Source organism: Python bivittatus, unplaced genomic scaffold (assembly GCF_059951505.1).
Source record: "Python bivittatus isolate LINGU-HERP-01145 unplaced genomic scaffold, Pbiv_v1 ctg000220_np1212, whole genome shotgun sequence".
Classification (NCBI taxonomy): domain Eukaryota; kingdom Metazoa; phylum Chordata; class Lepidosauria; order Squamata; family Pythonidae; genus Python; species Python bivittatus.
The window spans coordinates 36,643,102-36,665,640 of NW_028277048.1; the positions used below are offsets into that span (position 1 = coordinate 36,643,102).

The 22,539-nt window shown below is 40.3% G+C and overlaps 1 protein-coding gene across 7 annotated transcripts in view; it reads right to left on the reverse strand.

Annotated features, from left to right (window-relative positions):
• The window catches only part of SDK2 (sidekick cell adhesion molecule 2), a 365,800-nt gene that overhangs the window by 75,382 nt on the left and 267,879 nt on the right, over nucleotides 1–22,539 (reverse strand). For all 7 annotated transcript variants that reach the window (XM_088138347.1, XM_088138346.1, XM_088138350.1 and 4 more), the window contains 5 exons: nucleotides 17,610–17,757; nucleotides 8,044–8,177; nucleotides 4,752–4,863; nucleotides 4,090–4,280; nucleotides 1,887–1,970 (listed from right to left, as the gene is read on the reverse strand). In XM_088138347.1, the coding sequence (XP_087994473.1) occupies nucleotides 1,887–1,970; nucleotides 4,090–4,280; nucleotides 4,752–4,863; nucleotides 8,044–8,177; nucleotides 17,610–17,757 (669 nt within the window). The remainder of the gene's footprint in view (nucleotides 1–1,886; nucleotides 1,971–4,089; nucleotides 4,281–4,751; nucleotides 4,864–8,043; nucleotides 8,178–17,609; nucleotides 17,758–22,539) is intronic.

Sequence of the window (22,539 nt, forward strand, 5' to 3'; positions counted from 1 at the left end):
TCTACAATTGCCATCCAAAATGTGGCAAGAGACAACTGAAAGCCTCTTTGTGGAATTCTCTTCCCAGGAAGGGCTCACTTAGAACCCCCTTCAGTGATAGTATTTTTTATTTTTTCAGCCTTCTAAGAAAAGCTGAAAATGGGATTTTATTCTGATAGTTGAGTTTCATTGCTGTTTTTAATTTGTTGCTTTTATTCATTGTGGTTCTTTCTTATTTTTATTACCTTTTTAAAAAAATGTACCACCTTGTAATGCCACCCAGCAACAACAAAATTGGCAGTTGCACCCCAGGCAGGGAATCCACATTATATCCTCTGGTTTGATTCTACATTATTAGAGGGACAGATGTACGCTCTGCCACACATATACAGGAAGGCACCCTGCGACCTTCAGTAGTTTTAAATCCAAGCCCTGAGAGGCGGAGAGAGACGTCTGGGGAAATGGGAGGAAGAGCAGCTGGGATTCTCAGGAATCATCTGAGAATGTGATCCACGAGGCCACAATTGCATCAGGAAAAAGGAGAAAAAAAAGAAGCTAAGATAAAAATGGATCCTAAGCTTTTGATTTGAGATTGCAATTTACAAGACTCAGGATATCCAGGAAACCCAAGCAAGGAACTGTTTGCTGGATAGATTATTCATCTCTAAGGGATAGGTAATATTTTTAGCCAGGAACAACTTATGATTAGACCTTGGATTGACTCTAATGTGTGTGCTAGGTAGAAAGAATAAATATTTGTCTCTGATAACTGTTAGATCTGAAGTTTATTGTGTTTGTCTTAACATCACCCTATTTCTTATTAATTAATTAATTAATTGATTGATTGATTATTTGCAACTACCTCAAATCAAAAAGGAATGTTTAGCTTTCCTTCTTTCTTATTTTTAATAAAGTTGCTCTTGAATGATAGATGGTGCTTTTGATCCAACTCCCAAAGGAGGGGAGCTGATTTCCCCAGCACATGCCCCAAAGCTATAAGGATCAGGAGGCAACTCTATAGATTTTATTCCACTTTCATTATCTTTCTCCTTTTCTACTGGCATGTAAGGCTGTAGGCCGTGGGGATTTTTTCCTTCTTACATGCTAGGGTTAAGGGGGGGGATTGCTTGGCAAGGGCACCCCCCAAATAGATAAGTCATGGCAGCTGGAACTACACCAAGCAGCTACACCAAAGCAGGAGCGCAGGGCCAGGGAGTATAAAAAGCAGAGGACCTCTGGGAGGAGAAAGTGAAGTCCTCCCACCTTTCATCCTATAGGTTTGGCCCTGCTGCTACAATTCACCTGGACATTATCTACAGAAAGACAATATATTTAGATTTCTCAAATATATAAACAAACAAAAGCTCCCATAACAACTTTTGGGATTTCAGGTGACAAAACCAAACCAAACCCTGTCAGTCTCTTCATAGAAAATGTGTGGTACACCTTAAACTCAGGCCTTTAGCTTGTGGTTTAAGATCACCGTTTCCTTTTCACAAGCCGTCAAAATCTCTGCTCCTTTCACAGAAAGCTCAGGGAGTGACATATTCAGTGCTAATGCAAGTGAGGCTGCCATTCAGCATGGGGTCCCTATCTGTTTGCCTATAGATTAAGGGACATATCAGTGTGTCCTATTTAGTCTTTTCATGGTTTTTTTTTTTTGCAGCTCAATGGGAACAGAAATTTGCATATGCACGCACACACACATACATGCAAGCTACCTGTGAATGGTGAGTGTATTGAACACTTTCCTCATACATTTCTTTATTGAAATCTCCCAAATGTAGATATGATGGAAAATGTTCATTTGACTTACCAATGCAGCAGATGCTAGGGTTGTAAGATGAACTATTCTGATATGAAACTAAATTGATCAGAACAAACCCTAATGAGCTAGAGAAAATTACCTTTAGCTTGGCATGGAATCTGCACCACCTTCTCCATCTCAGCTGTGATGTGTCTTTCTGGTTCCTTGGTGAACTGAGGTGGTTCTGTAAAAGAGAACGTGGACATAGGACCAGCCAAACATTCTTCATACTGAATTTTTAAAATGAAATGCCATGGCTATATTCAAGACTTTTCAGCTTCTATCCTTGACATCTCTAGCTAAAAAAACAGGGTAGCTGAAAATGGGAGTGATTTCTGCGTAAGATCTGGTATCAATTTCTTACGGGTTTGATGGCCTCACAGTATAATTTCATATAAGATGTTTCTATATCTTTGTAAATGATTTCTGCTGAATGGCTTTTATTAAGTTTGTTCTTAAAGAACAAACATACCCTGACCTGGACCTACAGCGAGACTCATTTCCCCACTAGTGATGTGCAGCATCTTCGCAGCATCACTGAGCCTGCCCTCATTATTGTTGTTTTGGCACAACAATGATCGGATGACTCTAGAAGATACTATGGACACATTCAAACAACCAGTTGCGTGCTTTCCTCCAGTCTTTAAGGTGGCATAAAAATATGCTAACATTATTTGCTGTTTGCCTAACCAGTCACTATTCTGCCTTTGTAATAAGGCCAACAAGTAGTCAACTGTTCTAACACTTTATTGCAGGGCAGGTTAAGGTGCCATGATCTGTGGATTTCCTATCAGCAAGAAAGACTTCTATCAAACCCTCCACCTAATGTGGGCTGAGGCTGGGGAGGAGGCAACCTTTGACCAAGAGCCTGAGTCTGTTCTCTGGATCCTTATCTATTGACACATCCTCATTCTCTAACTTATCTGATCCCTTCAGTCAGAACATTTATGTTTAATGTGCATTTCACTTCCATTGTTTAAGTCTTCTTCTTATATTGGCTCTCTGCCTATCCTTTTTTCGGAACTGTTCTTATCCATCCTGACTCTTATCTTATCCACTAATTTTCCTTGCAGATTTTCTTGCTCCATCCATTTTTCCAGCAGGTCAGCAGACAATGTAGCAGAGCTGGGAGGGAAGAAGATGATGCTTACTCTTCTCTCCTACATCTCTTGCATGGCTTGCTGGCAGATTATGCTGATGGGAGGGGCACTGGCTGAAACAAGAGAGTCCTACTTGACCTGCCAGACTGCTCTGGGGCATGTTGAGATTACATGGGGGATCTACAAGGGGAAACTTCCATGCAACCACATGGGTTCTGGGAGTACTGATCAGTAGAAGCTGAAACTGTGGGATAGGCAAAAACTAAGAAGTAAATGCTGTGAGGGAAGGAGGACATTAGAAAAACATTCAGAATTAGTTCTGATTGCCTTTATGCCACTTCATTGTAGGATTCTAGGATTTGATCATATGTAAGTGATCTAGGAGAGTAGAATATGACTTCATAGGTTGTGCATGGAGATAGCACTGGCTGAAGTCAGCAGGTTACAAGAAAGTTGTGAAGGCAGCCACTATTCACTGCAGGTGATTGGAGAGGAAGGGGCATGTCCATATCAGCTAAAAGTGGCTAGTAGGAATTGGGCATATCCCAGCCCCCGCAGTGTCATTAGTTCAGTTGCCACCAAAGTGCCAAACATTGTGCACCTAGGAAAACTTGTGTTGGGACAAGATGGAAAACATTACTTCCACACTGGATCAGAAAAGCCCGAAGTTAGCTTGGTCTTGGCTCTAAAATAGGGGCAAGAAGACAGCTGTATCCTTAAATAAACATTAGGGTCACATCTTCAAGCCAAAGTTAGGGGGATATGTGGAGATATACTCAGAGTGACTAGGGGGGACATGACCCCAGTGAGTCTTTAGACTCAGATTTGTAAAGACAGCAAAACTAATAACATCCTGTCCTGAATCTTCACTATCCAAATGCAATGTCCTGTATGTCAGACCATCATTTTAAGCCATTTGAAGTGCAATGTCTGACTTACTATCATATAGGATTTTGCATTTAGGGGATTAAAAAAAATGATGGTCACCTGGCACAGAGCCTGAGCAGGGGTATGACTTTAAGGAATTGCTAATGCCGCATCACAGATGGAAAAGCTGCCCTTAGTGATTAGGGAAATGTTTTGAGTGGCTGATGATAGCAGTGCTAAGGCAAAGAGCCATGGCAGCAGCTGGCCTGGTGTGGTTGCCCAACTGGTGAATAGCTCCTTTACTGGGTCACTTTAGACAAAGATTCCCCTTCTTACCCAGCACAGAGAGATAGGCTCCTCGAACCACCGAGGGTACGCTGCTACTCCGCAACACAGCTTCACACTCATAGTAGCCGCTGTCGCTTAGGGAGGGATTAAGGATGGTCAGCCGCCGGTTGTAGTCACTGATGCCACTGGATACTGGAATCCCACCCTTCTTCCAGATGATGTGTAGTTTGATGAGTGGCCTGGTTAGCAAAGAAGCTTGTGAGGATGGACCCCTTTCAATAGGTTGGTAAGAGAACCAGGAGAGAGGCCTTTTGGTACAGTGAGAAACCCTGACACTCAACAATGGCTGTGAAAGTCTGCGGTTGGGCATCGGGGGTGGGGGTGGGGGTGCCAACAAGAGCCTCAGGTGGCCAACTGGAGCAAGGCAGGCCTCCATCCCAAAATTTATCTTGGAATGATTTACTGTAAAATGACTACTTGGTACAATAGAGCTGGCAGAAGTTGAAAAACATCATTTCTGAAGCAGACCAAGAAAAGATGCCTGAATGCTGAATTTGCAGTGGGCTGGGAGAAGGTTGAAGACATGCATCCATGTCCTTGATAAGCAGTTAGTGGAGTGTTTTCATGGCATGGCACATAGGATATATAGATGAGCCCTCATTGTAATTCAGAGTCACAAGTCACAGAGCATAACAGTCAGGCAGACTTACCTAGCATTGGCTACACACTCCAGAGTCACTTCAGAAGTACCAGAGATTACACTAGTGTTGCGTGGTGGAATAATGATGGTTGGAGCAATGGGGTCAGCTGGGCCACCTACATCTGCAAAAAAATGAAATGGTATACCTGATAGTAGTTCATGTGTTACACAGAAATATTCACTGTTTATATATATGCTCATTGTGTATACTTTTTTACTCAAATTTTGGAACTGATTTTCATTGTATAGCAAAGCTTTACCATTTCTCCATCTCACATAGCTATTCTACCTATAAGATTTCCAGATTCAGCACCATGCCGCATCACTCTTGTATATCCCCAACATTCTTCTTGCCATGCCAGTGTGACATGTAGCACCATCACACTAGTCCTCCTATGAGCTTTGACTCTATCCAAAAGTATTTCTGCAGCCATCTTGCACAAGTGTCCGATGCATCCATGATTTACCCATCTAAGTATATGCCTGTGCCATGATAAGGTGGGAGCTCAGAAAATAGACACAATTATTGGTTGCAAAATATGGCTTTTATTCTAGTTGAGCTTCTTCCAACTTCCCACAACTTGAATTCCAGGAGTTGTAGCTATAACACATTGGAAGGATATCAGGTGGGAATGCAATTGGAAAGATTGATTTGGAAGTATGTAAGAAGTGACTGGTGAAATCTGACAGGAGAGAATTATAGTAGTCAGGAGTAGTAATGCCCCACCTAGTTACTTGCTTATGGCTGGTTGAAGCCGAACATGGTTTTACTGTGCAAACAGTAACCACAGCAGATTAAATCATACTGCCTGAGAAGTCTGAAGTAGTAAGTCTACCATATTACTATTTATCTCCAGGTAAGATACTTACCTGGGCCAAGACTGTTCACCCACTAGGCCACTGTACCAAGTACTTAGTAGGGACTAGAAACAGCAGCTGCAGTTCCTGTATTTCATTTAGCCAATCATCTCTAATTCTCCCCTCTTTCCTTCTCCTGTTCTGCTCTTTGCTCCACTGTTCCACTGTACTGACTCTTCCTTTCTTCCTGACAGTGAACAGAGAGACCCTATTTCTTTTCTTAGAACTCCCATTCAGAAGAATAAAATGGCAAAGAAGCACAAAGCGGGCAGCAGAAGACAGTATGACTTCTCGCATTTCAAGTGCCGCTTAATGGTGCTTTCTGTTCTGCATGCAGTTTTTGAGGCACATCGATGCCTGAAGGTGTGAGATTGGCACGTTGGGGGGAGAATGCATCAGACTTGGTTGGAGATTGGTTTGCCCATTCAGGTAGTGATGCAGCATACCCAAGCTCCCCCATCGAAGTCAGTAAGATGGAGGTGTCTTACAGGGCAGGACTTTAGCTTCCACCATGCAGCTTGGAGAGCTGAAATCTTTGAAAACAGTATTAAGATTCCATACCTACCTTCCCCATAACCTTCTGCTAAATTCTGCCACCTGCTGTGATCTGTAGCTGGGCATCGGCAATTGGCATTGGAAAGGAAAGGAGGGGAAGAGAGAAAGCAGCAGCAAGAGAAGCTGCAACAGGGTAAGTGCATAAAATAAAATAATTGCTGTGATAATTCCCCCCTGTTCCTCCATTTCTTGACTACAATTGCAAGTTGCTGATATAGCTGAATCCATAAAGGCATGCACTATGGTGTTTATTACACTCTGAGGTACAGCTCTTCAAATTAATGGTGCAAAGAGGGGGAAGGGGATATAAAGCCAAATCTGGGAGAGATAAAACAGCTGTGAAACAAACATCATCCAGAGGGAAAGAGGATCCATATGTACTGGGAGAATTCCCTTAGAGACTTTACAGAGGCTATACCCACGCAGATTCCCATGCTCAGTTCTGCAGCCAAACACTCTGGTACCAGGAAGCTGATGCAGGGACTGGAATGGGGATCTAAGCTAGTGATGTAATGAGAGCCTCCTAGCTCTCATAGCTATGGCCCAAAGTGTCTAAATAAATTCAGAGCCCGTAGAAATGTTTAGTCAGCACCAGCCGCTTTACCAGAGATTTACTGCAAATTAAATTTGGGCCCGAGCCAGCAGAAGCATCAGAGAAGCTAGGTGCAAAGAGACACTGGCGACAAAACTGAGCTTTAGGGACTATTGGTTCACCAGAAAATAAGCAAGGCGTAAACTATTTCTTTAGCCCACCTCCCACTTAGCTGTAGCATTTAGGTTAAAGTAATTCATACTGTGCTAGCCTCTTGATACTCTGTGGCCTGCATTTGTTCACACAGCCCTTCTAGATCCTTAAAGCAACAAGAGATTCAGGCTGCAATCTTATACATGTTTTTTGTTTTGTTTTTTTGCAGAAAGCACAATAAAAACAACCAGTTGCATTGTCAAGTGCAGGCAGTGGCTCAAAGTTCTAGGACATGTCCAAGCAACATACAGCCCATCATTCATGCGCAGCCCGCAGATTTGCTTTTATGGTCAATGCTACCGCCATCTTTGGTTCTGTTGCCATCTGGACACACTCTGCCCACCCCCTGGTCGTGAGATAGAATTGGAAACAGAATGTGGAGGAAAGACTCTGCGTAAGGTTTCTTCCCCAGCAGGCCCTCAAATAGCTCTTTGGCCAACTGTTGGGAGTTGACTATGTTGGGGAAGAAGGCAAAGCCATTCCCAGCCATTCTCTTCTGCAACACAATTTTCACCAGGACCACTTGAAAGGTAGTAGAAACACTACTTGGCTCAAGGTTGCCAATTCCTTGTACCATGTGTTGTGTGCACCTGTGTAGTCTCTATCCATCAGATTTTCCCAGGTGTACAGTTGTTAGATTCTCTATGATTCTTTCTCTGAAGAACAGACGCTTCATCTACAATTCTCAGAGGCTGATGTCTTGATCACTCAGGTGTCCCTCTCTCAGGAAAAGTTATATTTCTCTATAAGCAGATTCTGAGAGGATTCAGTGGATGCTAAAATAAATTAAAGTCCTAACTCCTCCTGTATGGACTCAAGCATGACATACTAGCTGCTTCATGTATAATATTAAAATAATATGGGTCTAGTCAGGAGGATTGGTGCTGGTGTTTAACGGGAATAACAATAACTCCGTTATATTTGTTTCCCACTAGATATTGACAAATAGCTTGACATTGTAGTTTGCTTTCCCACTGCCGCTGCAAAGAAGAGCTGGCACATGGAGCAGGCGCACGGTCTTTCTCCTGCACTGGTTGAACTGATCTCCCATACCGCTGCTAAAAGGACAGATGAACTTTTTCAGAAAATCGGTCGACTGGGATTCAAAGCCCTTTCCCCACTTCTCACCCAAAAGGGCACTTACTCTCCACAGTGAGCATGATGGGCTGGCTGGTTTTATTGTCCCCATTCTTGTCATTTACAGCTTGTACATAGTACCTTCCAGCATCAGGTGCCACCGTTGACAAGATCACCAGTGTATTCTCCAGTGTGATAGCTCTGGATGGAAAGAAAGATGGGTTTAGCACTGGATATTTTTCAAAGATATAAGGTTGCCTTCCTTGTTCTGTACTTTCCTATCCATCCCTATGTGGCCTCTCAAACCTTTCCTTGCAGTAACCTAGCCTAGGAAGACAAACCTGATTTAAAAGTTTCCCATAGGGCATACACCAGTCATCCTGTACTCCATTACAATGAGGAATCCAATGTGGAATGCTGAGTTTTGGTTGTTCCTTTAAAAGTTGTTGGGTTTCAAAGCTTTCCATGTTCCAGTGTGACTCCAGTCTCTCTCTTTTACTTACTATCAACTGACTCCTTGCTCTAATTTCCGAAAGAAATACAAATCAGGGTTTTTTTCAGGCATTCCAGTAAGCAAACTCTTGGGTTTTGTGTTGATTTTTTTCCCCACCACTGAAGATAAATAGGAGGGCACTGCTGGAACTGAGTTACCTACCACAGAATTACTTGATTACAGGATTGACAGAGGAATCTCTTTGTTTCTGAGGCAGTGCTGTGCTATTTTTTTGGGTTCAAATATTATATATATAAATATACATATATACACAGACACACACATACTTGTTCCTCTGTGGATCCACGTTACTGAATATACAGAACTTGTTATCATGAAATTGTATGTCATGCACCAATCAACGTACAGTGTTGAAATTGTGGAAAAAATAAGCTAAATTGGAAGGATCACATGTTTTTTTATCATTTGAGCTTCTACTGAAAGCATATGGCATAAACCATAGTATAGCATTGAAATTACAGAAGAAACAGGAAATCATGCTGCCATTTCAAGTTGGCATTTGTTTTAAGCCTGGAAATTGCATGCATAACTGCACACATCTGCAGATATGAAATAATGAACATTTTAAAATAAATATTATATGATTATTTAAAGCAGCATAGATGTGCATTGAAAAATAGCTAGGGGGATTTGGAAAAAAACCCTTCCTTTCTCTAATTGCCTTTCTCTAACCTGACATCAAAGTAGAAAGCAAAGAAAATGTTGCATAACCACTTATACAGCTTTAAAATCACTCCCACCCTTAAAAACCTATAGGACCATTAGATTGGAACACTTAAAGCTAAGTAGTGCACATAAAACACAATAATTAAAAGGCTGCTATATAAGTAATCTACAGAGAAATGGGAACACTAAGAGAGAAATAGCATCTGGAGAATGATTTGTGGTATGCATTTTTGCCATATGAATGTATAAGATGTCACAGTACTAGGATAATAGAGTAACAGTGATGATCCTGAAGTTCAATAGATCACACACACACACATCCAACACATTTATTGTATGTGTAGACATCAGAATGATGTACAATAGAGCTCTGTTGGCCTTGATTAAGTGTGTTTAGAATTATAGCTTTACTGTATTCATGATTTCATTCATCCAACTATGCTGGAGGGTCAGTTATAGCGCCCAAGCCAAAATTGTTTGCCAGTTTCTGTATTCATTTATTGTCACATTGACTTCCAGCCTTCCCTTTGGAAATGGTGGAAGATTTAGACAGCAACCAAGATTTCTGTAAATGGAAGCATCTTAGAGCCAGACTACCCAAGGTAGTAACCACTCAGTATGAACTTGTTTGGGCATCGAGATTGGCTGCAGAGAGCTCACTTTCAGACATGCCTTTTTCAGGCAAGGGTCAGATGTCTTCCCCTAGGCTGCTCTCCAGCTATGGGATATAGTGTTTCATCAATGAGGTCTTCCTTTCTAGCTAGTCTGTTAGAGTATACTACTGATAATTTACCAGTTTTACCAGTGTTAATTCTACACATTTTATTTTAGACTCTTAGCAGCTTGAATTCTCTTTAGGAAAAAGGGCAGGAGGTAAATTAAAATAACAAATGAACAAATAGATTTACCTGCCCATTTTATTTTCATAACAACTTTATGAGAGGGGGATTGGCCTAACACAATTCAGTGAGCTTCACAACTGAATGGTGACTTGAACTTGGACCTCCAATAATGCATGCATGCAAGCAGTAGGAGGATGCTTTGTTGTATCTTTGGCATACAATTAAGCAAAGAATATACATGCAGGCACAGCTTTCTTATACAGCTTGAGAGCTGTTTCTTCATGTACAAATGTATATTTGTTAAATCTGTCTTAACAGCCTTTCTTCAAGGAGATGAAAGCAGCAGAATATGATGATCTACATGTAGATAGGCATGACGATTTTGAAACTCTGAAGTACAATCTTGGTGTATTTGTTGGACTATTATATTGGTTCAGATATGATATGTATATCTCTCTATTTTACCTTGTATTGCATGACTACATGCATATTTGAAACATACAGCTGGTCTACACTGGACATACAAAAGAAACTGGCTGATGTCTTAATAATTAAAAGGGACATACAATAACAAACCAAGAGAGTGACCTGGATAATTCTCCTATATTGGATTTACAAAAGAGTTTTGTTAAAGGTTTGAAGAATTTTGTAAAAAGGGATAAAGAAAAAAGGAAAAGAAATCAAGTTCTAGGACATTATTTGAAGGGACTAAACATCAAGATTGTTAAAAATAAAAGGAAGGAATATAAAGTTGGTTTATTTGATCAAGGTTAAAATAGATATGCTGTTATTTCTGAAATGATGAGGCTTTAAGAATTTGTTTATAGATAAGAGATAGGATATGGGAAGAAAAGATCATTTGTTGTACTTTAAGAAAAGGTGATACATTACTAAAATTCTTCATACGTGTTGTGATGAATGAGGAAGTCATTACTTTATATATTTTCTTTCTTTTTCTTTGCTATATTCTTATTTTTTCTTTTCTATTTTTTCTATTTTCTTTTTCTTTTCTGTACCTTCTATTTTAATTTTTTTAGTTTGTATTAGTTTTTTATCATTGTAGTAATTTTTTTAAAAAATAAAATTACTATTAAAAAAAATGAAATACAGTTGGTTTCTGAAGACTAGCTGACTACAGTGCATAAACTAACCATTTGCAAAATAGTGAAACTACTTTCACCTTGAATGAAAAGCAATTAAAATATATTCCCCATTTCCTTTGCCTGTCTTTATATTATCTTGGTAGCTACACATTCAAGAGAGAGAACAGGTTGGATGTTCATAGATTAATAGTTTCCTTTTCTTTCTTTTTGAAGAATGATCTAATCTTCTGGAACTATAAAATGTCTGGGGGAGGGGAAATATATTTTACCATTAAATTTGCTATGAAAGAATTCTCCACAAACTGCCTTCACAAATGGAAAAGCAGTCAGATCACTTCTTACATAATGGAGGTTACATATTTGTTCTCACAGCGTTGTGTGTTTGTATATGTGAGAGAAACCTAGCGCCTGGGAAAGTGTTGAATCTAAGGTGGCATAAATATTCTTTTGTTTTTTTTTTTAATAATATGGGCTTTTCTACTGTCTGTACAAATAAAAGATTTGTACATTTGTACTACTAGAATGCCAGTTTGTTTAATGGAATTAATACTCTCTTTATGATACTTATCTGCTCTGTGCTTGTATGGGATGAAAGCAGATCTCACCTCTCCTCTCCCTTGCTAGAACTTGTACAAGAATGTTGTATGTATGTGATAATTCCAGATTTATTTTCTTAGCCTTATACTAAACAGAAACTGAAGAGATCACGTCAAACATCCCGGATACGGATTGGTCCATTTCTATTTTCCATCACTGGGAGTTAGCCAGTTCCTCTGCAACATCTACTGATTTTGAGCAGCTGATAAAGTGTCCCGATTGTGGCTTGCAAGTTGATGTGGTAAGATATTTGCATAGGTTCAGACTCCAGGCAAATTGCTAACTCTATGATTTCTCTTACTTTAACAGAAACCAACCATTCCTGAGCTTCATTCTGCTTGTGTCAGGCTTCACGCTCAGGCTTGGTAGTAACTCACTAATCTCCAGACACTTAACTCTTAGTCCAACTTCTCAGCTAGCCTTGGCAAAAGACTCAAAGATATGATTTATCTAAACTAGAATCTTTATTGAAGACAAGAATGAAGCCTTATATAGAACAGTTGATTGCCCATTACAGCCCCAAAACATCACCGACTGATACATATTCTCAAATGTTTACATTCTAGGCTTCTTCCATCCATTCTCTCAAAGTAATGAATACTTAGTAGGTTACTTGATGGTCTTGGAAAGCTGAGATACATTTACAACAATGACTGTGTCTGCTTTAGGAACAGCTAACTCCCATCTTGCCAGCATAAAGCCTTAATATGTGGTTCTTGAATATAATATTTCCATTAAAGAATGGAGTTGATTTAGTCTTTTTGCTAATTGGAGGGGATTATGTTATTCACCTGCCAAGCGCTGGCCTAATAGTTACCCCAGTACCAAGAAGAATAAAGGGAGCTCTGGAAAAAGGAGTTATCTTTTCCCAAATATTCATGGGAAAATTCTTTGTAGTTATGTTACTACTTCTGGACTATGCAACAAAGGATACCTGTTGACCTACTCCATATTCCACCTTACAAGACAGAAGATGCAGACACCGTGCATATGAAACAACAGCCTGGATAATAAAAGGCAACTGCTTCTCTAAATTAGTCAAGATACTCCAAAACACTGGAAATGGTTGATCAACAATAATTATGGTTTTTAAAAACTGAAATGAAAATTTTAAAGGAGGTGACACTACAAATCTAAACAGAGCAGCTGCATGGAAGAATTCCTTAAGTCTTTCCTTTTAGGCTGTTTTTCTTATTTAAAAAATAGATTAGAACAATTTGTTAATCTAACCAATGTGTTAAAACATAGCAATTCAAATGACTTTTGTAGATGTAAGCCATAACCATGGGAGGGGGATAAGGTACAGGCTAAGAGAACAGATAACTTCTCCCAGTTAATGCATTTATTCCCCTGCCTTCCCTATGATTCATAGATATATTTGCATAGACATAATCAATGGTAAATACTATTAATTAGGATGAGTTTGTAACCTAGAATATGAAACTGAGAAATATGACTTCAGATGCATCTGTATTGTCCTTTATCTTTTAGTTGAGTAGTCAAACATTTTTTAATATTTTTAGAAAATGTTTATATATTGCTTTTGTGATTTATGTGATTTCAGATTATTTGTTTATTTATTTATTTCCTAGTAGAAGGCAGCAGTGGCAAACCATTTCCACATTGTTATTGCAAAGAAAATGACATAAAATATGTCCAAGAAATCAGCAGGACTTGACTTAAGACAACTTTGGACACTTTAATATTTTATACTGCTTCCAATTATTGTAAATCTTGGAAAGGTTTACAACAGAATACAATTATATAAAATAAATACATTGCAAATAATATAAAATAACTTACTCATTAAAAAAGTGGGGAGCAGGAAAAGAAAAACAAAACTCAAATAGGGAAGCCCTGGTAAAGAGAGAGTTCTTCAACAGGCATTTAACATGTCAGGGGAATGCTTCTCCCAAATTTTGGGATGGGGAGGAAAAGAGTCTAGAGGACCACAGATGCACCACAGAGAAGTCTTTCCTCAAAATAACTTCTGATTGATACTCTGAGATTTTTGACATATGCATAAATCTTTTGATAGGCATAATGACTGACAAAACTTATAACATTGAAGGTGGCCTGTCGGCATCACCTATATAGATATATGTATCTACAACATGTGAAATAAGGTTAATTAAAAATAGCTGACTTTTAAAATAATTCCAATAAAAATATCACACTATTCATTGATGCAATATTAATAGTTATTAATGGTAATAGTCCCAATAGCATTCCAGTATTAAAATAATTCACTATTACTATTATATAAATGAATGAATGACAGAGAATTAAATCAGTTGAAATGAGGTTACTCTATCATATGAACCTCTATCATTTATTCTTTCCAAGTAGAGTCCTTCAAATGGCCGTCAAATATGGTACTACAATAATAGCAAAGAATCAAGCAAACTATAAATGCAACAAAACTACATGAAAAATTAACAACTGCAAGGAAAATAATAATTACATGTGCTAACACAACAATACCTTCAAAACACATTTAAGAAAGTGTTTGGTTGAGTCTCTCTTTCATCAAGGAATTCCAAAATCTGGATGTTGCTAATTGTAGAAAAAGCAGTGGCAAGGGATCACAATACTAAAGCTAATTTATTTTTACAGCAATGTATTTAATTATTTGCATTCATAAGACTGCCCAACTCTAACAACTGTAGGTGGCATACAATAAAAACAATAATAAAATACAGATTAAAAACCTCAAAATGTCTGGAAGAAAACAACCAATCTAAATATTAAAATATCCAGGGCCCATCATTCTCTCTAATCCAAGGCCTGTGGGAAGAGCCATGTTTTCAAGGCTCTTTTAAATACAGTCAGGGTGGGAGTCAGATGAATCTCAGGGGGGAAATATTAAGGGAGTTCAGCTAATTAAGAGCTCTGCTTGTACGTTGTTTTGAAACTATATGGAACTAGATATACTGAGCTTTGTGTGTGCATAAAAAGAAGCTGTGGAATATAGGGTGTGGTGGATTGTCTATATACTGTATGTTGCTCTCAAGTGATTGAGAGCTCTCTATGAACCAAATAATGTATGCAAAGTTCTTAATTCACTAGATACAAATTGCTTATTCAGAGACACTCAGCTGGTGCTGCTGAGAAGGTCTGATCACATATTCCCTCTTTCTACCTCTCACTAGGAAGTGGATTTGGGTGGGAAACAATGCATTACACTCTTCCAAGACTGCGATAACCACAATCAAAGTGTTCACACATTCAGAACTATCGAATATCACATCATTGAACTGCCTCTTTAATTTCTCATTCTACTGGAGAAATATATCATTATTTATAAGTCATCCTATTTTCCCCATTTCTTCAGTGTTTTGAAACCACTACCCACCCCAGTTCTAAAAAGCACTGTTTCCAGTGTTTGGTGAAACTCAGGGACATTCTCCATTACACTTCACTCAGAGATAGAGCTAAGGTGTGTTTGCCTGCCTAGTACAGATTGCCAAGAAACATTTTTACATATATCTGTAACTGGAGCTTTCACTTTGGTTCCTGGAAGACAGTTGGGTAGTTCACACAAAACAGGATACTAAAGTAGGTGAAGACAAAGTCAAAGTGTTAATTGCAGAGCTGCTATTTTGGTGAAAAATTCCACAGCCACAAAGAAACAAGCATGTTTCCATCAGCAACATTTAAAAAATGAATCAGCTTTTATTGTGTTTGGGAGACACAGCTTATAAACAAATTAGTCCAGATTTACATCAGCAATCTTACTGATGTTTTGCCTTGAGAATGCCTTAATGAGGCATTCTTTTGTTCAAACTTAGCTTAGGAAGGCAAAAAGAAGGCAATTTAATATATTTCTTTCCTACATTCCATTCACACAAGTTGCTTTGTGTCAAGCAACTCAACTGGCCTTCTGCTGCACTGAGGTAGGGTCCTCTTCCACACTGGCTGCCCTGCATAGCATCCTATGAAACTCCTTGGAGGAAGGAACCTCCTGCAAATGTCTACCAACTACACACACATACACACCTATACTCTCCTATGAGTAGCCTGACAGCTATGTGAGAGAAGTCAGCAACCTCACCACATATGATGGTCTTCCTTTGGCTGCTGAACTTCAGCTGGGGCCAATGGATCAAATCTGTGGAGGATTCCATGGAAGAGGTGTGGAGAGAGAGATGCTGCTCACAGGACATAAGAACAAAGCTCTGTTAGCTATCTGGAGCAAGATGCATCATTCTTCATATCTTGTGGAATGAATACAATAGACCAGTGTTGTCCAAACTTGGCCACTTTAAGATGAGTGGACTTCAACTCCCAGAATTCCCCAGCCAGCCATGCTGGCTGGGGAATTCTGGGAGTTGAAGTCCACTCATCTTAAAGTGGCCATGTTTGGACAACACTGCAATAGACGAATGCACCATTTGCTCAGTGTCACACTTTCCTTATATGCTGGATTAGTGTTACTGGTCTCCATACCCCTTTCCTCATACCTTTATGTGAGTTATGCCTGTGAGCATATAAAGAGAGAGGTAGTTGCTAGGAAAACTTCCACTCTTGAAAAATTATTCTTGCTGTTAGGGTATTGCTGCATCTCACTATGAATGTGCTTGTCTGTGTTGAGAGGCATGGCAATTTTTCCCCTTCTTTCCTGAATAGAATATTACAACTGTTAAGAACAAGCAAATGCCCTTCCTTACAGCTCTCTCCCCCACCCCGCTTGCTTAAATTCATTTTCTCCATGATAAACAAAGCCATTAGTTTATCAAGTCTATCTCCAGATTTTAATGTGATGAGTCTAAGACATCTGTTAAACATCCTTAATGTTAGTTTAACAAGAACACATTCGGCTGCATTCCTTTGCATTTTCTCCATTAAAACTAGACATGGCAGGATTCTCTCAGATAAACAGCTCAGCTAATGTGTCTGCCTCATGACTTTCCACTGGGGATGAAGGTTACTTTTTTTTATGGGCGTGTTCTGGGTCTCTTTTATGAATGTATCTCTTGCTAAGGGTGCCTGGAGGACTTCATCCTGGCATACAATAGTCTGAGCGCTGCCCATGTTGCCAAATCGTATTTCCAGCTATAATCAGACTGCTCGTGCCCTCAACCTCATGTTTCATCTATTAAGATTTCAGTATCAGTTTTAGACCTGTAGATGCTTCTGGATCTGAGAGTATTAAGAACCATCAGGGTTCTTGGAAGAAGCACAACAGCTGGCAAGAGCAACGTAATGAGGATGAGGTGAGAAAGACACAGTTCTCTACTTACCAAGAGAGCAAGGATACTGAGCAGAAAGCACTGAGTTTAAAAATGCAGTGTATGTGTAAGTTATTGTATGTGTAGCACTTGTTCTTTCTGTCCACATTCACTACTCTATATTATTTATTTGCATGTGGGGTGGAGTTGGTTCACATACTAATGGTGAAGCAAACGGGATCTATTAACAATAGAAATAGCTCAATTTCCAGGTCAAAGTTCAGCTCAGTGGGACATGAATATAAGAATCATCACTGGTTATCATCTGGAACAACGATTGCTAAAAAATACGGTTTATTTAAAGAGAGTAGACTCTATGGCTGTATCAACCAAGCCAACCAAATGAAATAGTGCTTGGTGGTCTTCAGAGGCAGGGTGGATACATGGGCCATTAAGCACAGCAACTCCTGAAGCAGGCAGCTGGTTAGTGAGGGATGAAATGCAGGTTTCTCTCTGGGGAGCCACTACGTTCAATATGCCCAGGTGGAAAGGGAAGTGAGAGCAGATACGAGGAGCATTGCCTCAGGGCCAGGTGCAAAGGCCTCCTTGTTCTCTAGGGCTATCACCAATATTGGCCAGCTATCTTGTAAGATCCCACTCCAAAGAAAAGTGACAGACCTGCAGATCTATTAAAATCTTTTAACCCCAGTGGCTTTCTTGTGAGGGCCATTTTTACTCACATGCGACTGCTGGGAGGGATTTTGCGCCCATCGCGGAACCACGTGACCTGTGGACGAGGGAAACTGGCAATGCGGGGAGCACGGATGACAGCAGCTTCACCGTGTGAGACGCTCTGCTGCTTCTCCTTCTCTTCAAAGCTTCCCATATCTGGTCAGGGTGCGTGTCAGGAGAGCGGAGAGAGAAACAGCAGTAAATATATCAATAACAAAGGCACAATACAGTCAGGTAAGCTACAGCTCTAAAGTGCGTGTGCATGCGTGCCTCCATGGCATCCACCTTGGTAAAGGAACTAAGAAGAAGTGGAAAATAATGAGAAATGGTATTAGGCAGTTTAAGAGTACTTTAGATTTTACCTATTCTACTTTTCACACTTGGAACTCAGTTAGGTGCTTTGCTCTTTCTCCATGCATGTATGAATGCACACATTCATGTATGCATTCAGTCAATCATTTCCAGTTATGGGCCTAGGATAGGGCACAGGGAGAATGTAGGAGTCACAAGGTAAGGTAAAAATAGGCAGTATGTCGGGGATGGGGGGGGGGAGACCTAAGTCATGCACAAATTATGATCAGTAATTCTGAGGTGCAACTGATCATCACTATCTAGCAGCTTATTCATAAATATTATTTTTTTGTTCTCTGCCCGAAACCATGGAAAAGAAGAGCTCTTCCACGCATCCTGATGGGTCACAGCTGTACCAATGAAGTTTACACCTCACCACCCATCATTCTTTGGCCTAGCGGTCCCTTCATTTTCATCATTATTCTCAGAGAACTGCTAGGGGCACTGTGGAGATGCAGTGATGTTCTGGAGTGATTATACCCAATATTTTCAGCCTTCAAGGGTGTGTATACAAAATAGATGTGAAACTCTGCTCAAAAGCTTAGTTCAACTAAGTTTAAATTGTTAAAAAAGAGGCAAAGCATTGGGAGGCACCCCAATGTGTCTCGTAGGGCTGCACGCTGCTTTTGGGCTGCCAATTACCCACTCCATTTCAGCCAAGAATACATTAGAATATGCCCTTTACATATTATTTTAGGAAAGGGACAAAAATGGCTAGAAAAACCTGAACTTCCCATTTTTCACAGCTAGCAAAGCCCAAAGACCCAGGTCATCCTGACACCTTAGAACCTTGATAGATTTCTCGGCCTTTTCTTTTACATGGCAACTGGCTTTGTGTAGTATTTTGATTGGGGCAATGGATTGCTAAGTGCAAAAATGCCCATTAATGTGTAAGGTATGAAATGGTATCCATATAAATGAGAGTTTTCTCCTTGCAAAATATATGGGAGAAATATGCCAGGGCCATTCTTAGTCACTGCATGGGTGTTCTTTGAAAGGTGGCAATTTATATATGTGAATGAGCACCTTTCACAACTGACACAATAACACATGCATTCTATAGCTTCTTGGGAAAGAATTGAATCACAAGAAGTGGTCACAAGCTGCAGTGGGGGAACAAGCTGGAACACTTCTTTAAAATGTAGTTATTAAGGTGCCTGTACAGATTCTTTAGACCAAAAGCCATACAAATGAAGGTTTCACATGCTTTACATTGACAGTGACCTGTGTTTAACACACACACACACACAGCAAACAAAGCCTTGTTTTCCTACACTCAGAGCAGTCTCCACTGCTGCAGGTGCACGTTTGTTGTGAATCATCCCTCTTGTATGCCCACCCTCACTGACCCCTAAAAATTGCCAGATATCTTTCAGACGTTGGTATCTACAACAGGAAGCCTTTCTTCTTCCCAGACAACGTAGCCAACAGCCTTGACACTGAAAGGATGGAGGTCAGTGCCTCTTCATGGCGCAGCTGTTTGTGGGTTGGAAATTTATAGCACCTTTAATAATAATAGTACTAATGACAAAATGGGGGTGGGGATGGGGGGGAGTCATTTTATTGACTTGATTTAATTGCTGTAATTAAAAACGTGTAAAGAATCTCTTTTTAACGACTTGGCCATTAGCAGCACCACAGCTGCCTGATTAATTTCCTATTAGCTGCCTGATTTGCCATCAACCTTTGGAGAAGGGGGCTGCTTGGGGGGGAGGGAATGGCAAAGTCAAATGAAATGGGAGAGCTGGATTTTAAGGCATGCTCTGTAAGAACTGGGTCTAGCCTAGGCTAATGGTGAAATTGGAGGTAAAGTCTGCCCCAGGCTCTGTGCTTGGCTGAGGCTATGGCAGCGCTAGTTTCTTAAGGCTGAGTCTGTTCTTAATGTTTGGAACACCTTTCCCCAGTTCATGGAAACTGATTTATGGACTTAAAGTTAGGAGATGCTCATAGATCTGCTTTTTCCCAGTCTTTGACAGCAATTATTTCCTTTTCCCAATTGTGTGTGTGTGTATGTGTGTGTGGGGGGGATATCTTTCTTCCTGACAGAAAGGCAGAGAGTCATGAAAATCGGTACACTAAATCTTGAGTCATTGCAGCGTGTTTCCAAACTACACGCCACAAGATGCCCCTTTTCCCCACCCCCGGCCAAGACTTTCCACTGGCTCTCTTTATTTTAATTTTCTTTTGCTGCATAGATCTTTGGCTCATAGATCTTCATTTGAAGAACGCTGATGAAGCACCAAGTGCACTTAGGATGATTCCCAATGGAGGAGTACATCTAATAAGGAACATCAGAGGGAGGTTAAGGAGATATCTTTGAGGATATCAGCCTCAGGGCTTCACACACATTCAACTTCATTATTAATCTTGAAGCTGTGGTAGGACGGCCCTTAAAAAACAAAACCACATGCACCAGAGAGATAGTAGCCTTTTCTTCAACCAGCTTCTTATAACTGCAAGTAACTATGTATACAATGGAGAGTAAATGCTGCAATAAGGAAATTGGTTCTGGCACTCACTATCTGTAGCACAACAGGGCAACAGCAGCTCACTATGGTAGAGGAATACAGAAGATGGCAAGTTTCAGTTCTTCAACTTAATACTGAAGTTTATCAATGGATGTCAATTCCCCATACATTAGTTCTGCCTCCCCCCCCACCCCCCATCACAATCCTCTCAGTATCTTTGAAGTGACTCATGTTAGTGGAAGCCTGATTCAGGATTTTGAATTGTTAACAACATACACTCTTGCAGTTAGGCAATAAAATACAGAGGGGTAACTTCAAAACCAGGCAGGAAAAAGAAGAAGGAATAAGGCCGTAGAGTAGCTGTTGTGATTCATTGCCATAGCCAAGGGTGGGATTCCCAGCAGTATTTTTATCAATTGGGAAGGTCTCTTGTGCCTGGTCTTTCACTGATGACTGGCTCTCCTCAGAAGAGATTGTTTTGCTAGAATTAGTTGCATGACATCCCTCTTTCCAAAGTGGCATTTTTATATGTCATAGCTGGGCATGAGAACACAGAAAGTCTCAGAGGTCCCAATCAACCTTGCCTGAAGCTTGAATTAAGATTCCATTCCATTTCCACTGTTGCTTTCCTTGATCTTTCTGAATTTTCTTCTCCTGCCTCAGAATCTTCTTCTCTGAGCTTCTGAAGCCCTCAAAGCACGTTCTGATTTGACAGATATTGCCAGCCCAAGCCTTTTGCTGTAAAGAGGTGGCTTCTCATATAGCCCTGATGCCATTTTTTTCTTGAAGACCCTATGTAAGGCTGGTCAAGCTATCTTACTGCCTCAAGAAGAAGGAACCACAATGTCCATGAACTAAAAATGAAGCATACACACACACACACACACACACACACACAATTTTACCAATATATATTTGGTATCTTTGACTCAGTTGTGACTCCTGGTGACTGCATGGACAAGTCTTTGCAGTTTTCTTGGCAACATTTTTTAAAAGGCTGAGATAAAGTGACTGGCCCAGTGTGACCCAGATGTCTTTGTGCCTAAGGTAGGCTAGAACTTGTGGCCTCCCAGTTTCTAGCGTGATGCCTTTAAGCTTAACCATTTCATCAAATAGACTCTCCATAATAAATCAGACAAGCAATAAGTTGCTGTCCTTTTAGAGTACCCCAAAATCAATTGCCTGAGATGACTGCTTTGCTCTGCTTAATATTAGAGCTAGTTGTGATCCTATGAAAGCTTAGAAGACTACTAAGCTATGAAAGTAAACAAATGTAGAACTGCTTGCTATCTATTCCTTTTGTCGCAAGTTATTTATGAACAGAAACTCCATTATGCTGAAAAGAACTAGGGTGGGACTTCCCACCTCCCCCACAAACGGAATGTTATATTACACCTGCTTCTCCTAGTTCAAGGCAGGGAACTGTGATCTTCCATGCACAGCTGGACTCCAACTCCAATCATCCCCCACCATAAGCTGTGCTAGTGGGGTTCTGGGAGCTGTAATTCAGCAACATCTGGGTGGATATGGGTTCCCCACACCTACCCTAACAAGTTATAGTTAAGTTTAAAGTTTCTGGTCTAGTAAGATTAGATAAGCCCTTCCCAAACTGGTGCTCAGCAGATATGTTGTAACTGCAATTCCCCATATTTTGGCTGGAAATTCTGGAAGGGACTCCAACTCCCAGAAGGCTGCTAGAAATCCTGGACCTGCAATCCCAGAACAGTCCTTCTCAGGGTGTGAGCTAATAATTTGGGAGTTTGTATACCTAACATATCTGGAGGTTACTAGAATGGAGAAGACTGTGTTAAGACTTAGAAATATGCCTGTATTCCAAAATGTTGTCCTTCAAGTTACTTCTTCTTACCCCAGATAAAACCCCTCCCTTCTTACTTCCCTGACAGTATACTCTGTCGTGGTAAGGCATAAGATTCCCTAGCTAACTGCCATAGGTGCTAACTAACTGATCCAGATTCTGCCTCCAGCTGAAGCTTTGTCATCAATGTTCCGGCCTTCTTCCCTGCATGTTGGAAAGACTAGAGCTGATTTATATGGGCAGCTTATTCCTGTGACAGGCAATGGTGGTGTAATTGTTATAAATGCTGTTTGCTTTCCCTGC